The sequence below is a fragment of the Aethalodelphis obliquidens genome, unplaced genomic scaffold (genome assembly GCF_003676395.1).
Source record: "Aethalodelphis obliquidens isolate GAN/ISIS:26980383/991018 unplaced genomic scaffold, ASM367639v1 scaffold42, whole genome shotgun sequence".
In the NCBI taxonomy this organism is placed as follows: Eukaryota; Metazoa; Chordata; class Mammalia; order Artiodactyla; family Delphinidae; genus Aethalodelphis; species Aethalodelphis obliquidens.
Window position 1 is genome coordinate 12,849,350 of NW_020837986.1, and position 13,063 is coordinate 12,862,412.

Here is a 13,063-nt window from a genome sequence, read left to right on the forward strand (position 1 = left end):
ATCTTCTACTTTCCATTCAGCCAATATTTATTACATTATGTACTATTTGCCAGACACAGGAGATACAGTGAAAACCAAGTCCCTGCACTGACATTCAAGTGGAGGGAGGCTAATGATAACCAAGTAACCAAACAAACAAGGTAGGACTGTGAAACAACCAAAATCCTCATAATGTTGTGGAACTGGAACTACCGTTAGAGAAAGCCTCACTGAGAAGGTACTTCTGCACTAACAACCAAATGACAAGAAGTTACCCCAGAGCTTTCCAGACATAGGGGCTAGCAAGTGCAAGGGCTCTGAGGTGGACACAAGTTTGGGGCCTTTGAGAAACAGAGTAAATGAAGGCCAGGGTGGCTGAAGTATAATGACCAAGGAGAAGGTGCCAGGAGAGATCAAAGAGGCAGGCAAGGGCCACGCAGGACAGTGGATGATATGACTTGCATTTTCAGAAGCCCACTTTGCTTGATGCGTACCTATCAAAAATCAAAATGGATTCTGGTCCTGCCTCGCAAATGACAGACTCTATGATTTGACTGTATGGAAGTCTCCTCAGTATTTAATGGTAATATAAATAGTTCTGGAATCACTGCAAGTGTGGAGTTGTATATGAAAAACTTAATTGTAGATCTATAAATAACATTGTGAAACTGCAAAAATTACCTCCTTCTCGTCCTCCATTTGCTTTTCTTTTATTTGCAAACAGTGAATTTTAATGGATGGATACTTTAAGTGTAGTCATTTATTTTTTTACCAAGAAGATCTTTTAATACTTTAAAAATATATATTCTACATACTAAAAAGATTCAACTGGACTTGTTAGTTGAATTAAAGGACCCCCCTAAGGCTGAGCCCTATATCACTACATAAGGTATAATAAAGTGCAAATGGCCATGACACTTTGACTTGAGCATCATTCCACAATAAAACTGAACAATGTTCAGATGACTGCAGTCATGACTGACAGTGAGTGCTGCAATGACAACTCACAACCCAGGTTAAACTCACCAATGACACAAACACCTAGTCACAAAAGCAAAGTAGTTCAGCATGACAGTCATAAAAATGTAGAACACTACAAAGGAGCTCTCACTGGTTTTACAAGGATGGGAAATTCCAAGTGTAAAAAACAATATAAATCCCACCTCTAACCAGGCAATGATGGACACTGACAGCTGACTTCAGGAAAAGCTTAAGAAAAGCAACTCAAAACAAGAATTCAAAGCATGGATAGATTTCACCTCTCCCACACATCCCTGAGTACTAATTCTAAGGCCTGATGCAAGCATCTACATATAGTGTCAAATGTACCATCGCATTACCCAGAACAACTTTTATCAGAGAAGGAACCCTGTGGCATGCCCCCAAAGACTCCAGCTTATCAGTAAAGCTTTGGTAACCATAGATAAGTCCACACAAATGTATTCAGAACTGAAAAAACTCCTATTTTCAACTAAGTAGTGAAACCACATGGTTTCTGACGTTGATGGCCCACTAGAAGAGATTTCCAGGCAGTGGGGAGAAAAATACCAAGCCATTCTGCACATGCTTCTCCTTAACACATGAGAAACAGACCAAAAAAATGCCACAGGACTTCTCTGGTGGTGCAGTGGTTAAGAACCCACCTGCCAATGCAGGGGACGAGGGTTCGAGCCCTGGTCCGGGAAGATCCCACACGCCACAGAACTAAGCCCACGCACCACAACTACTGAAGCCTGCGTGCCTAGAGCCTGCAAGCCACAACTACTGAGCCTGCACTCTAGAGCCCATGAGCCACAACAAGAGAAGCCACCAAAATGAGAAGCCCGCGCACCACAACGAAGAGTAGCCCCCGCTCGCCACAACTAGAGAAAGCCTGCGTGCAGCAACGAAGACCCAACGCAGCCAAAAATAAAGAAAGAATATTTTTAGAACTAGAAAAAAACTGAATATGGACTATATATTATATACTACTGTATCATTAAGTTTCTTGACTATGACAATGGTATTGTGGTTATGTAGGACAATGTCCTTGGCTCCTAAGACATACATTCTAAGATATGTAAGGGTGAAGTACCAGTACTAGTTGAACACTTTTAAATGGTTCTGGGAAAAAAAGCATATATATGTAGAGAGGGATAAAGCAAATGTGGCAAACTTGTAACAATTAGGAAGAAAGCAAGATAGGTGGGGTGTTCAGTGTAGTACTCCAATTTTTCTGTAGGTTTGAAATTTCTTCAAATGAGGATAAGAAAGGAAAAAATGCACCACCTTGTACTTTATTCAGCAGACCTGGGTCCTTGGGTGATGAGGATAGGATGGTAATCAGCTGGTTCAGATTTTTGGTATCCTTTCTTATCCATTCCCAAATAACAATAAAGTAAATGCCTGCACAACTTCTGGAAGATAGTGTGGTGATAATGAGGCAATTAATAAGACTAATCGATACTTCAGACTCTCAAGGAGCCCTGGGAGGGGCGGGGGCAGTGGTGGAGAATAAGGTGTGCCTGTATGTATCAATGCCATCATGGCAAATATATTAACTGAATACAACAAGCAGTAAAGCTGTAAGGAAATTATAATCCCATTTTTTCAAATATTATTAATATAAATTATCATTTAGGTTACAAATCGCAGAATTTATGGGCTACCTTCACTTTCCCTGCTGCATTTTACTTTCTGTTGCATTTGCACATATCGCTTTCTAACAGGTCAAAATGTTAAAAGAGACACGCACGGATAGCACGCACGGATGATCAACCAAGCTAAAAGTCTACCAGGGACTTCCCTGGTAGCGCAGTGGTTAAGAATCTGCCTGCCAATGCAGGAGACACGGGTTCGAGCCCTGGTCCAGGAAGATCCCACATGCTGCGGAGCAACTAAGCCTGTGTGCCACAACTGAGCCTGCGCTCTAGAACCCACAAGCCACAACTACTGAGCCCACGTGCCACAACTACTGAAGCCCATGTGCCTAGAGCCCGTGCTCCGCAACAAGAGAAGCCACTGCAACGAGAAGCCCGCGCACCGTACCGCAACGAAGAGTAGCCCCACTCACCGCAACTAGAGAAAGCCCACATGCAGCAACGAAGACCCAATGCAGCCAAAATAATAAGTAAATAAATTTATTTTAAAAAAAATTTATTAAACATGGACTATGCCAAGAATTCTGCCCAGAGCCAAATTACAAGGACAAATGAAACTCAATTCCTATCCTTAAGGTATCCATAGAAATAGGTATTTCTTCTCCCTCTTAAAAGAGAAATGTTCCACTAACAGGCACATTTGTAACACATATAATACACACAACTATAACTGTACATAATTACCTATAATTACAATATATTTAATAATATATAATAGAAAAATGCCATTAACAAGCAATTAAGGATAAGGAACCTAAAGGAATATCATAAAGGGTACCATTTATTAAGGACTGACTGTCAGAGATGCATACACCACCATAAAGAGGGGTTAAATCTGTCCCAGGTGACAAAGCTAAATTTTGAATTCAGGGCTCTGACTCTTCCAAGGCTCAGTTTCTGACATTACATTATGCTGCCTTTTAAAGTCTGAAATACTACAAATAAAAACAACATAGAGAATAGCACAGATATCTGAACATAAGATACATCTGATGTGTACTTAACGATCAAGTTTTATGACCACAGGTTATATAGTTGGTATTTGTTCGAGTGTTTAATTTTTAATTAATTAAAGAAAACAAGTCTATCAAAAACAAAACTAAAAGAGAAAAGTCTGTTTAGGGACTACTGCAATTTATAACGACATTTTGGAAGATTATAAGGATCAGCATCAAATTTTCAGTTTCTCACCATCAACAGGTTAACTATGTCTAAATTAGGAGTCAGCAAACTACACCCCCAAGCCAAATCTAGCCCACTGCTTCTTTTTATAAATAATGTCTTATTGGATCACACCCATGCCCATTCGTTTGTGCATTCTCTGTGGCTGTTTTCCTGCTTCAATGGCAGAGTTGAATAGTTACGATAGAGACAGTGTGGCCCACAAAACCTGCAATATTTATTTTCTGGTCCTTTACAGAAAAAAATCTGCCAATCCCTGGTTTAAATGATGTATATCACAAATCATAGAAAAATAATTAGCTTGTTCATTTCAGCTCTATTTAAGCTTACGAATTGAACCTGATTTAAGTTCTCTTGCTTTGTAATTAGTGTCACTTGGTAAATGCTGAGTTTTTGAATTTCCACAAGTATTTTCACATTTCAGTTATTTTCCATAGACTAGGTCTTACTTGGCTGTCCAGTAATTTATCCTTCACATATTATTACAAACAAAACTATAATTAAGGCACATTTGCAATTACCCCCACACATACTTATCCCTCTATTGCATACAATCTGCAGGTATAAACAAGGAAAAACTGAATACAGACACAATAGCTGATATGACTAAATAATTCCTAATACTCTGTTCACACCAGAACACCTCAATGCGCTATTTCAGAAAAACAGCATCAGCATCACCTGCCTGCCTGTTAGAAATGCAAATTCATGGGCCACATTCCAGACCTACCAGTGATTCTTAGGAACACTAAAAGCTGAAGAACCACTGCACTAAAGTAGAGTTTATATTACTTACCTTGAGTGTAAAAAGGCTGATTCGGCCAGGTAGTTTATAAAATAACCCCTCTCCTCCTCTTGAATTGGAATGTAGCATGGCATTAAGACATGCAAGAGGGGATGTCCCACTGTAAAAACATACAAGGATGGAAGGTGGTCATACAAATCAATATGTCTACTTACTCAAAGCTCTAATACCCTTTAACTCACTCTTAAATCAAGAAATAGAGGAAGAAATATAAAAGAAAACATCCCATGACAAGAATTCTACTTTGAAAGTGGCAAAAGAGCAACAAATGAAATTCACATAAATCACACCCAGAGAGCTCTGGGATAAGACATGCTATCTGATATCTCCACTCCATACCTGACAATTCTTTAGTGCCTTTTGACAATATGAACCAAACTCTCAAGAAATTTAGAAACACTACACAATGATTTTTCAGGTACACTCAGGAGTTTTGAAAAAAAAATTACCCAATATTTTTATTTACCCAAAATATTTAAATTAAATTTTAATGTTAATTAAAAACAAAACCGAGTTTCCTAGCATCTATATTCCAACCTGCGTATCATGCTCAGAAACTGCCACATAACATTTTCAACACAAAAACCACAGGATCACTGGTGCTGTCCCAAGAAAATAAGCACACTTTTTTTTTCCAGTTAACATTTTCTAATAAACACACAAAAGGAACAGTATTTCATTTGCTTTTTCTCAGTTGGGAAGGGGGAAAGATGGGTTTTATTTTATATCTACCCAGGAGCAATCATTTAAATTTGAATATAGAAAGTCACATGGATTTAGTACCCAATAATGCTCAAACATTAAACCAAAAAGAGATAGCATATTAAGTTATATCATGGTCCCTGCTACAACAGTAGGTCGCAAAACAATGACAACTCATGTGAGTTAGCGACTACTTACTAAATCTTAAAACAGAAAAGCTATCAAAAATACAGACAGAAAAAAAAAAAATACAGACAAATGTCCATTATTAATATTAACTGAGTTTGGCACTAGCATGTTAGTGCTAGGGTTCACCTGTGCACCTTCTCTTCCCTCTCCCCAGCATGTTAAATAAATATAAATATCTCAAGTAAAGCCTCTCAGCATTTTTCAGAATTAGAGGCCCTAATTTATGCAGAGTGTTAAAAATAAATTCTGAGTCTAAAAAAGCCATTATAAAAACCCTATTACTTATTCGGCTTTGGAACACACTGGATGCTAAAAAAAAAAAAAATCACGAAGAACCAATCTCTAAAAGAAACCTTCTGCAGAATCTGGAGTATCAAGTGGGTGTGCTAATGTCTCTGCTACAGTGGGGAAAGGCATGCTGGCAGAGTCTTTCTTGAAACAGTGTGACTCCTACACACTATACCTCTGTCTACAAATCACAGAGCTGCTCACTCATCACGAGCCACCATGACTGCTTCATAATTCCTGTAAGAGCTAGAAGCAGAAACAAGTTAGGTTCTCAACTCCATCTGTCCCAAAGGGACTAATTTACCTTCTATAGGCACAGTGGTCCAACAGCAGTGCAGACAGCAGCATGATGGGAAATAGCACATAAAAACAAAACAAACAAACAAAAAAAAACAATTATAACACTACACAGTGCATAGGTAGTATTTAAATGAATGTATCTAGACAATCCTGATCTTCCCTCCCCACAAAACGTCAGCTAGAGAATGTTTGAACTGACAACTGGAAAGTGAGGATCTTTCGATCCTAAAAGATCAATTTCAAGCAGCTAAAGCTTAACCAGCAGAATATATGCTGTCTGTTCTGAATCCCGAGAAGGAACTGTGCCGTGCTCTCCTCTTTCATTTTAATTTTAAAAAAGGTTGGGGTGAGGAGAGAAAGGATTCAGGACAGGCACTGATTTTTGTTTGTGCCTGCAATTCTTTCTGTGTTTCCAATCTGTTGCTTCTCTAGGAAAAATATATCACAGGATAAGAAAATCAAGGTCACCTCCAAATTTAGTATGCTCATATCATGAATGCCTAGAATCAGTAGGGGGAAAAAAAGCCAGTGGGTTTTATGGTGATTAGACCACCCTTCTTTGATCCTAAAACAAAGGACTTCAAAGATATGGTATAGAGAGAAGGGAAGTTTTAGACACGATGGAGCCTATCAGAGTCTGTCCCTTCTCTATCACTGAAACTTGCAAAACAGAGTACATGAGAAAATGTGCTGACTCCTTACACAAAAAAACAAGTTCCATGTCGAAATTATGGGAGAGCAAGGATAGGGAAAGCCACTGAACCTCTGATGAAAACAAATGAATGTTGAGCCACTCCCACCCTCCACCCAGAGGACACACAACATGGGAGATAGTTCCACACCACCACCAGACGTGTGTGTGTGTATGTATGTACACATATATGCACATGCAGACTTTCTCATATCACTGCCTGAGTGCAGGAAGACACGTGTCCTGTGAAACCCTGACATTAAGCAACAAGAGCCATACAAACCTCATTTCCTTTAGTCCTTCTGCCTCTATGACCTGCAGAATCTGTTTTGGTGTCATTGGAGCATCTGAGTAGTTTTCTAGTACCTGAAGAAAATATAAGTGTTCTGATTTCAGTGTGCAACTTCCATTTACATCCATCACTATATAACATGGGCTACAATTCTGCTATGAGGTACCGCTGCTGACAATTTAGTCTTTCCACAGACAAAATTACTTCTGAAACCAAATTACACATGTATCTAACTAGTTGCTGAAAGTGACTGCAATTAGATGAAATATTCTAATTCTCAATTCTGAAAACACACAACCTCTTAGCATACATGTTATGATATGTGGGGCCTTAGCAACCTTGATTACCGCTTAACTTGATGCTGTTAATACGGCTAAACCACAGAATACATAGTTTTCTATGCAATAAATTATAAGACAGAAATGCATTTAGGGGCTTCCCTGGTGGCGCAGTGGCTGAGAGTCTGCCTGCCAATGCAGGGGACACGGGTTCGTGCCCCGGTCCAGGAAGATCCCACATGCCGCGGAGCGGCTGGGCCCGTGAGCCATGGCCGCTGAGCCTGTGCTCCGCAACGGGAGAGGCTGCAACAGTGAGAGGCCCATGTACCGCAAAAAAAAAAAAGAAATGCATTTAGATTTTCTTTCTCAAGGTACTTTGATTAGTATCCATATTTTTTTATCTTTTTTTTGGGGTGGGGGCCACACTTGCAGGATCTTAGTTCCCCAAACAGGGACTGAATCTGTGCCCTTGGCAGTGAAAACACAGAGTCCTAACCACTGGACCACCAGGGAATTCCCAGTACCCACATTTTTTAAATGATGGCTTTTGTGCCACTGGGTTGTGCAATTCTGTTAACTGCCACAGTACATTTTGCCATTTGGCAACATGATGCTGTGATCCTATATGATTGGTGCAAGCAAACAATGAGAAATGGAACATCCCACTTATGTTAGCGACATCTATAACTAAGTCCTGGCAGTAAGGTCATAGTGAGCAACCAGAGCTCTCTCACTTGAAAAAGCTGAGTTGTTTTATAAATGTTATTCTTCTCAGGGAGGAAAAAAGAGAGGCTGTCAATATCTCTGTACCATCTCTACCAGTGCAGCTGCTGAGGTTACTCCAAACCACACCAACATCTTGCAGTCATTTAACAACCCTAACAACGAAGTACTGTACTGCTCTGTCACAAGTAAAATGTACAGTCCCACAGGACTGCTGTGAAGGTTCTCTCTGTGGAAGAACATGAACCCTGAGCACTAAAGAAAGGCAAGTTTTGGAGGAGTAGCTGCTGAAATAAAACCTCTACCATGGTCCCATTCTTAGCCTCTCTCTGTTCAGTTTTTACATTCTCCTTGGGTGTCATTATCATCTCTCACAGTTTCAACTACTACCAAAATTCTGATAACTCCCAAATCTCTACCTCTAGCCTGGACTGCGGACTGCTTCCCAAGCTTCAGACTCCAAATACTCAGTTCTGTACTGGACGTCCCACATGCTCACCTACTCTAATTCATCCACCACCACCACCACCCCGCCTTCTAACATTCCTCTCGTTGGTCGGCAGCCTGTCTCATCACCTAATTCAGAAACCCAGGCATCACCCTTCACTCTCACCTGTCCCCCAGTTCCCAACCACCAGTTTCTGACCTGACCTGACACAATAGCCTTTCCGCTAATATCCCTGCAACCAGCCCCGCTTTCCTCAAATTCATTCGTACTCCACTGCCATCCTTCATTCAACAAATACGTGAAATACTCACTTTGTGCTAGGGACAATTCTAAAAATTCACCAGTAAAAAAAGACCAAATCCCCGTTTTTGCATAACTTACCCTGCTATATAGCCCCAGTCAGTCCAACAAAATAAACCTGCCCTAATCACTTTCCCAATTTAAAGTCCTTCAACAGAAACCTAATTATACACAGCGAAAGCTGAAGCTTCCAGAGAGACCACTAGTCCACTGGAAAAGCACAGGTTTTAGAACCAGACAGACCTGGTTCTAAGGAATTCAAATTCTGGTCTTCTAAACTTGGGCAAGTTACCTACCCACCCTAAGCCTAGGTTCCTTCGTTTGTGAAGGAAGGATACTGAGATCTTCCTCTCAGAGTTGTTGTACAGATTAGAGATAATGTACTGAGTGCCTACAGTGCCTGGCACCAAGTAGGTGTGTGCTGGCCTGGCGTACAAGGCCCTCACAATTTGATCTCTGCCTGTCTCTCCACAAACTTTATGTTCCAATAACTATGTGTAGTTCTACCCAGTTCCCACACTCTCCACCCTGCAAATAAACACACACACTCCTATTTTTTGTTACCAGCTCCTGCTTACATCCTCTGTGACAGGCCTAACTCCTACTCACCCTTCAAGATTCAGTTCGGAAAGCACCTTCCTCCAGGAAGCCTCCTCTGCTCTCTGCCAGACAGTTCAAATGTCTCTTTTCATTGCCCCAGAGTTGCACAACACTGCTAATTTATCTTCCAAAGGACACTTGAGAGTAAAAGGAGGAGCTATTCATAATTATGCTTAGACAATAAGCAGGAACCAGGATGTCTATTACCATTCATACATCTATGATGGCACTGACCATGGCTGTAATGAAATTCTATTCACCTGTCTGGACCTTCTCCATCCCCAGAAAAACCATAAGTTCCCCAAGGGCAAACCTTATCCATCTTTGTATTCCAAGAACCTAAGTGCCAAGTTAAGCAGTGTTGACTTGAACAAACCCACAATACAAGCTACTAATGTTCACTGCCACAGATATAACTTCTTTGATACTAATTGTGAGCTAAGCTAGTGAATTTTTGTATGGTAATTTTTTTTTTTTTAAGAAGCATGACTGAAAAATTAGCTACCAATTATTTAAACAGCAGTCAGGAAGAGCCTGAGAATCTAAGAGAGAGGAAACAAAATCTCTAAAGGGAAGTTACATCAAAAGATACAAAGTTTTCACTTTTATTAAAACTGTACATGCCTCCGGCTTTCAGTATAAGAACAATTCAGCAGTGTTCTATCCCTAGTCTGTCTTTCTAAAGCATACTTAAAAAAAAAAGTATCTCTTCTCCAACTTCAAAGGGAAAAAAATGTTTGATGTAAGAATGGTCAGTCATGAATCAAAGTGAAAGATAAAGCATGCAATGAAGAGTTTCTCAAAGCCAGGGAGAATCCATTTAAGGGCATTCAATCTAAAGGGAAATCCACTCAGCTATTTCTCCCAAACAAATTGTTCCTAACAAGTAGGAGGATTTACACCCACCCAACCCCCTAAAGTCTACCTCCTACATCTAGGAAAAACAAGACTACAAAATGTTTGAAAGAAGAATATCTACTTCTCAACAACATAATTAACAGCTGCAAAAATCAACCTCCTGGGGCTTACTACACTACTGAAATTGTCCAGAAGTCTCTTCTTTCCTACCAAAATAGTTTTAAAAGGGCTCCTGGTATCACTTTAGCCACCAATGTGAGCAAGGTTGGGAGCAATATGAAACTGCCCCCAAGCAAGTGCATCTGATCGCCACTGCAAGCACTCCAAATTCACCTGTCCAAGGAGTAATTAGATCTAATCTCCTGCCTTATCATTATAGCTCACTGGAGTCAAGGTTTTCTCTAGCCAGTGTTAAGCCTCACAAACTCTCCAGCACTTGGTTTGTTACAACAATTTTTTTTTCCCCAAATGAGGAGAGAACTCTAAAAGTTCCCCCTCGCTCACCAACTAGTCCCATCCAAAGGGACAGAAAATTCTAAACAAAAAACAATAAAAGACAGGCAAAACTACACACCATATACCCACAAGTCATCTTTCATGTGTTTAAGAGCACCAGAAGTAATTCCAAGTAGGACTTACTATTTTTTAATGAAGAACCATAGAAGTAAAAGAAGAGAAAGAACTTACTGGGATAATCTAGCATGAGTTGAGCCAATGATAAAACAGAAATAGCAACTTAGATACTGGAGTGCAGATCACCGTGAATTCAAGAGCCTAAAGAGGCTTAAGAGTGGACCCCAAATTCCTAGAGACTTTCAACTAGGAAGAGCCAACAAAGCTTTGAGACAAGCAGACTTTAGAATTCTGTCAAGACATAAATAACACAGGATTTAAAGGTACTTTCACCTACCTCTAACAAGTAAAACTCTGGCAAGCAAATTTCCTGTTGGTGCCCAGAGTCATAAACACCTGCAGAACAGAAACTCAGAGGAGAATTTCAATAAACAGACTCAACCTCCAGGAGAAAGAGAGCATGTCCTTTTGGCTCTCCTCTACTCTCCTTCAGGTAAAGCAACAATGGAGAAATCCTGAAACTACCAAGAGATCCTGAAAGCTGAACAAAGCTTCCAAATCTGACTGAACCTGAAAAAAGTATTTAGGTACTTCAAAATCTGCAAATTTCATATGCCAAACCAAAACAAATTAACTGAAGCACAAAACTTCAGCATACAAACTAATTGCTACTTCTGTTTCTTGGGCAAACAAATGCCTGAGGAAGGGGATCAGGTACACCAGTTTAATTTCCCCTATAAACCAGAGTTAGTTCTTTTAAGTCAATAACTGAGTTTTACAGGCTCCAAGAACGAAAAAGGTGTACCAAAGATTTGTAAAAACCTCCAACACATATTTGTCTTTTTTTGCACAACACCTTTGAGGCAGGAACCCTATTTCCCAATAAAATGAAAGATTAGAAGGTTGAGCTTCATTCATCATTAAAAGTGAATTACAGCAATTACATATAAACTACAGGGTGTCAAGAGACTAGTATACTATCTGCACTATAACCCTGCTTTGTGACAGTTATGAGGAAGTGACATCTCTGAGACAAGCATAACCTGTTACTACTGTCATCAGCAAGATTTTATAAGAACATGTCTCAAAGTGTCTTAGCTTTGTGGGTGCAAATCCAAAAGGAAGATATTTCACTTGCAAGTCCTCTGACACTTTGAGAACAGAAAATTCACAACCCCCATTACAAGGCAGCTTCAAATACTCAAATTACTCTCTCCTTTGCTAAGTCCTCAGTGAGCATTATCTTCAGAGACACTTGGTCTTTGCCCAACACTTCATGTATACATGCACCAGGACACTAAGGAAGAGAGAACACACGCATACATTCTTTGCAAAGTGTAGTTAGTTCTCTGCAGAGTGCCTGTTTCCAGTCTAGCTTGTGAAGTCCGGTCAGCAGAATCTCAGAAGTGTGGTACGTGGGCCACCTGCTTTACAACCAACCCGAGAAGCTGGTTAAAATGAAGATATTCAAGCTCTACTCCAGAATCTCAGACTCCGTAGGTCTTAAGTAGGGCCCTAGGATGAGCATTCTTAACAACCTCCCCAGGTGTCCCCACAGGACACTAAAGTTTGAGAACCAAGGCTCAGGGTTCAAGCTGGGAGTAAGCATTTGCTTCCCTCCACACACCTGGTTTAGATTGCGAAAGCTCAAAATGCCACTCGCGTCCTTGAAACTGGGGGCTCTTTCCAACCCCTGGAGTCAAACGCACCACCCCATTGCCCACCAGGAAGCGAGGGAGGAGCTTCCGACCCTTCCCGGAAACCTAACTCCCCCGAGTGCATAAACGAAGCTTCCCCAGACCCCCTAGAAGCTGCCAAATAGTGGGGGAGGGGAGGCGGGGGCCCCGCCGCCCGGAGGGGGAGGAGCCGGCCTGCCAGCTCGACCCCTCCGCAGGAATTTAGAGGGGGGACGTGCAGAAAAAGGCGCCACCTCCGACCCGGCGGGGGACCTCTCCCCACCCAACGCCTTGGGGGATTGTCCCTTTCCAGTAGAAAGGGTGGCCCGCTCCCTCCTACAGTGGGCAGGGCTTCGCCCCTCCCCCCTCCCAGTGGGGGGTGCTCGGCAAGCCAACCCCCCACGCCCCCCATCGAGCCCCCCTCGGCGGCCCGCCTCACCAGGCGCGCGGCCTCTGCCCACGTGCGCTCCTTCTTCCTCTTCTGTTTGTCCTTCATCCTCCTCCTCCCCGGCGGCGGCGGCGGCGGCGGCTCCACGCGGG

General features: G+C 41.4%; 1 protein-coding gene across 4 annotated transcripts in view; it reads right to left on the reverse strand.

The window, feature by feature from the left end:
* Positions 1-13,057, reverse strand: part of ASXL1 (ASXL transcriptional regulator 1) — a 67,284-nt gene extending 54,227 nt beyond the window's left edge. For 3 of the 4 annotated variants that reach the window (XM_027078611.1, XM_027078609.1, XM_027078612.1), the window contains exons 1-4: positions 12,963-13,057; positions 7,059-7,141; positions 6,089-6,091; positions 4,597-4,705 (exon numbers count right to left, since the gene is read on the reverse strand). In XM_027078611.1, the coding sequence (XP_026934412.1) occupies positions 4,597-4,705; positions 6,089-6,091; positions 7,059-7,141; positions 12,963-13,019 (252 nt within the window). In that variant the 5' untranslated portion in view covers positions 13,020-13,057. The remainder of the gene's footprint in view (positions 1-4,596; positions 4,706-6,088; positions 6,092-7,058; positions 7,142-12,962) is intronic. The other variant, XM_027078610.1, reaches the window with a different exon arrangement.
* Positions 13,058-13,063: the final 6 nt, after the last annotated feature.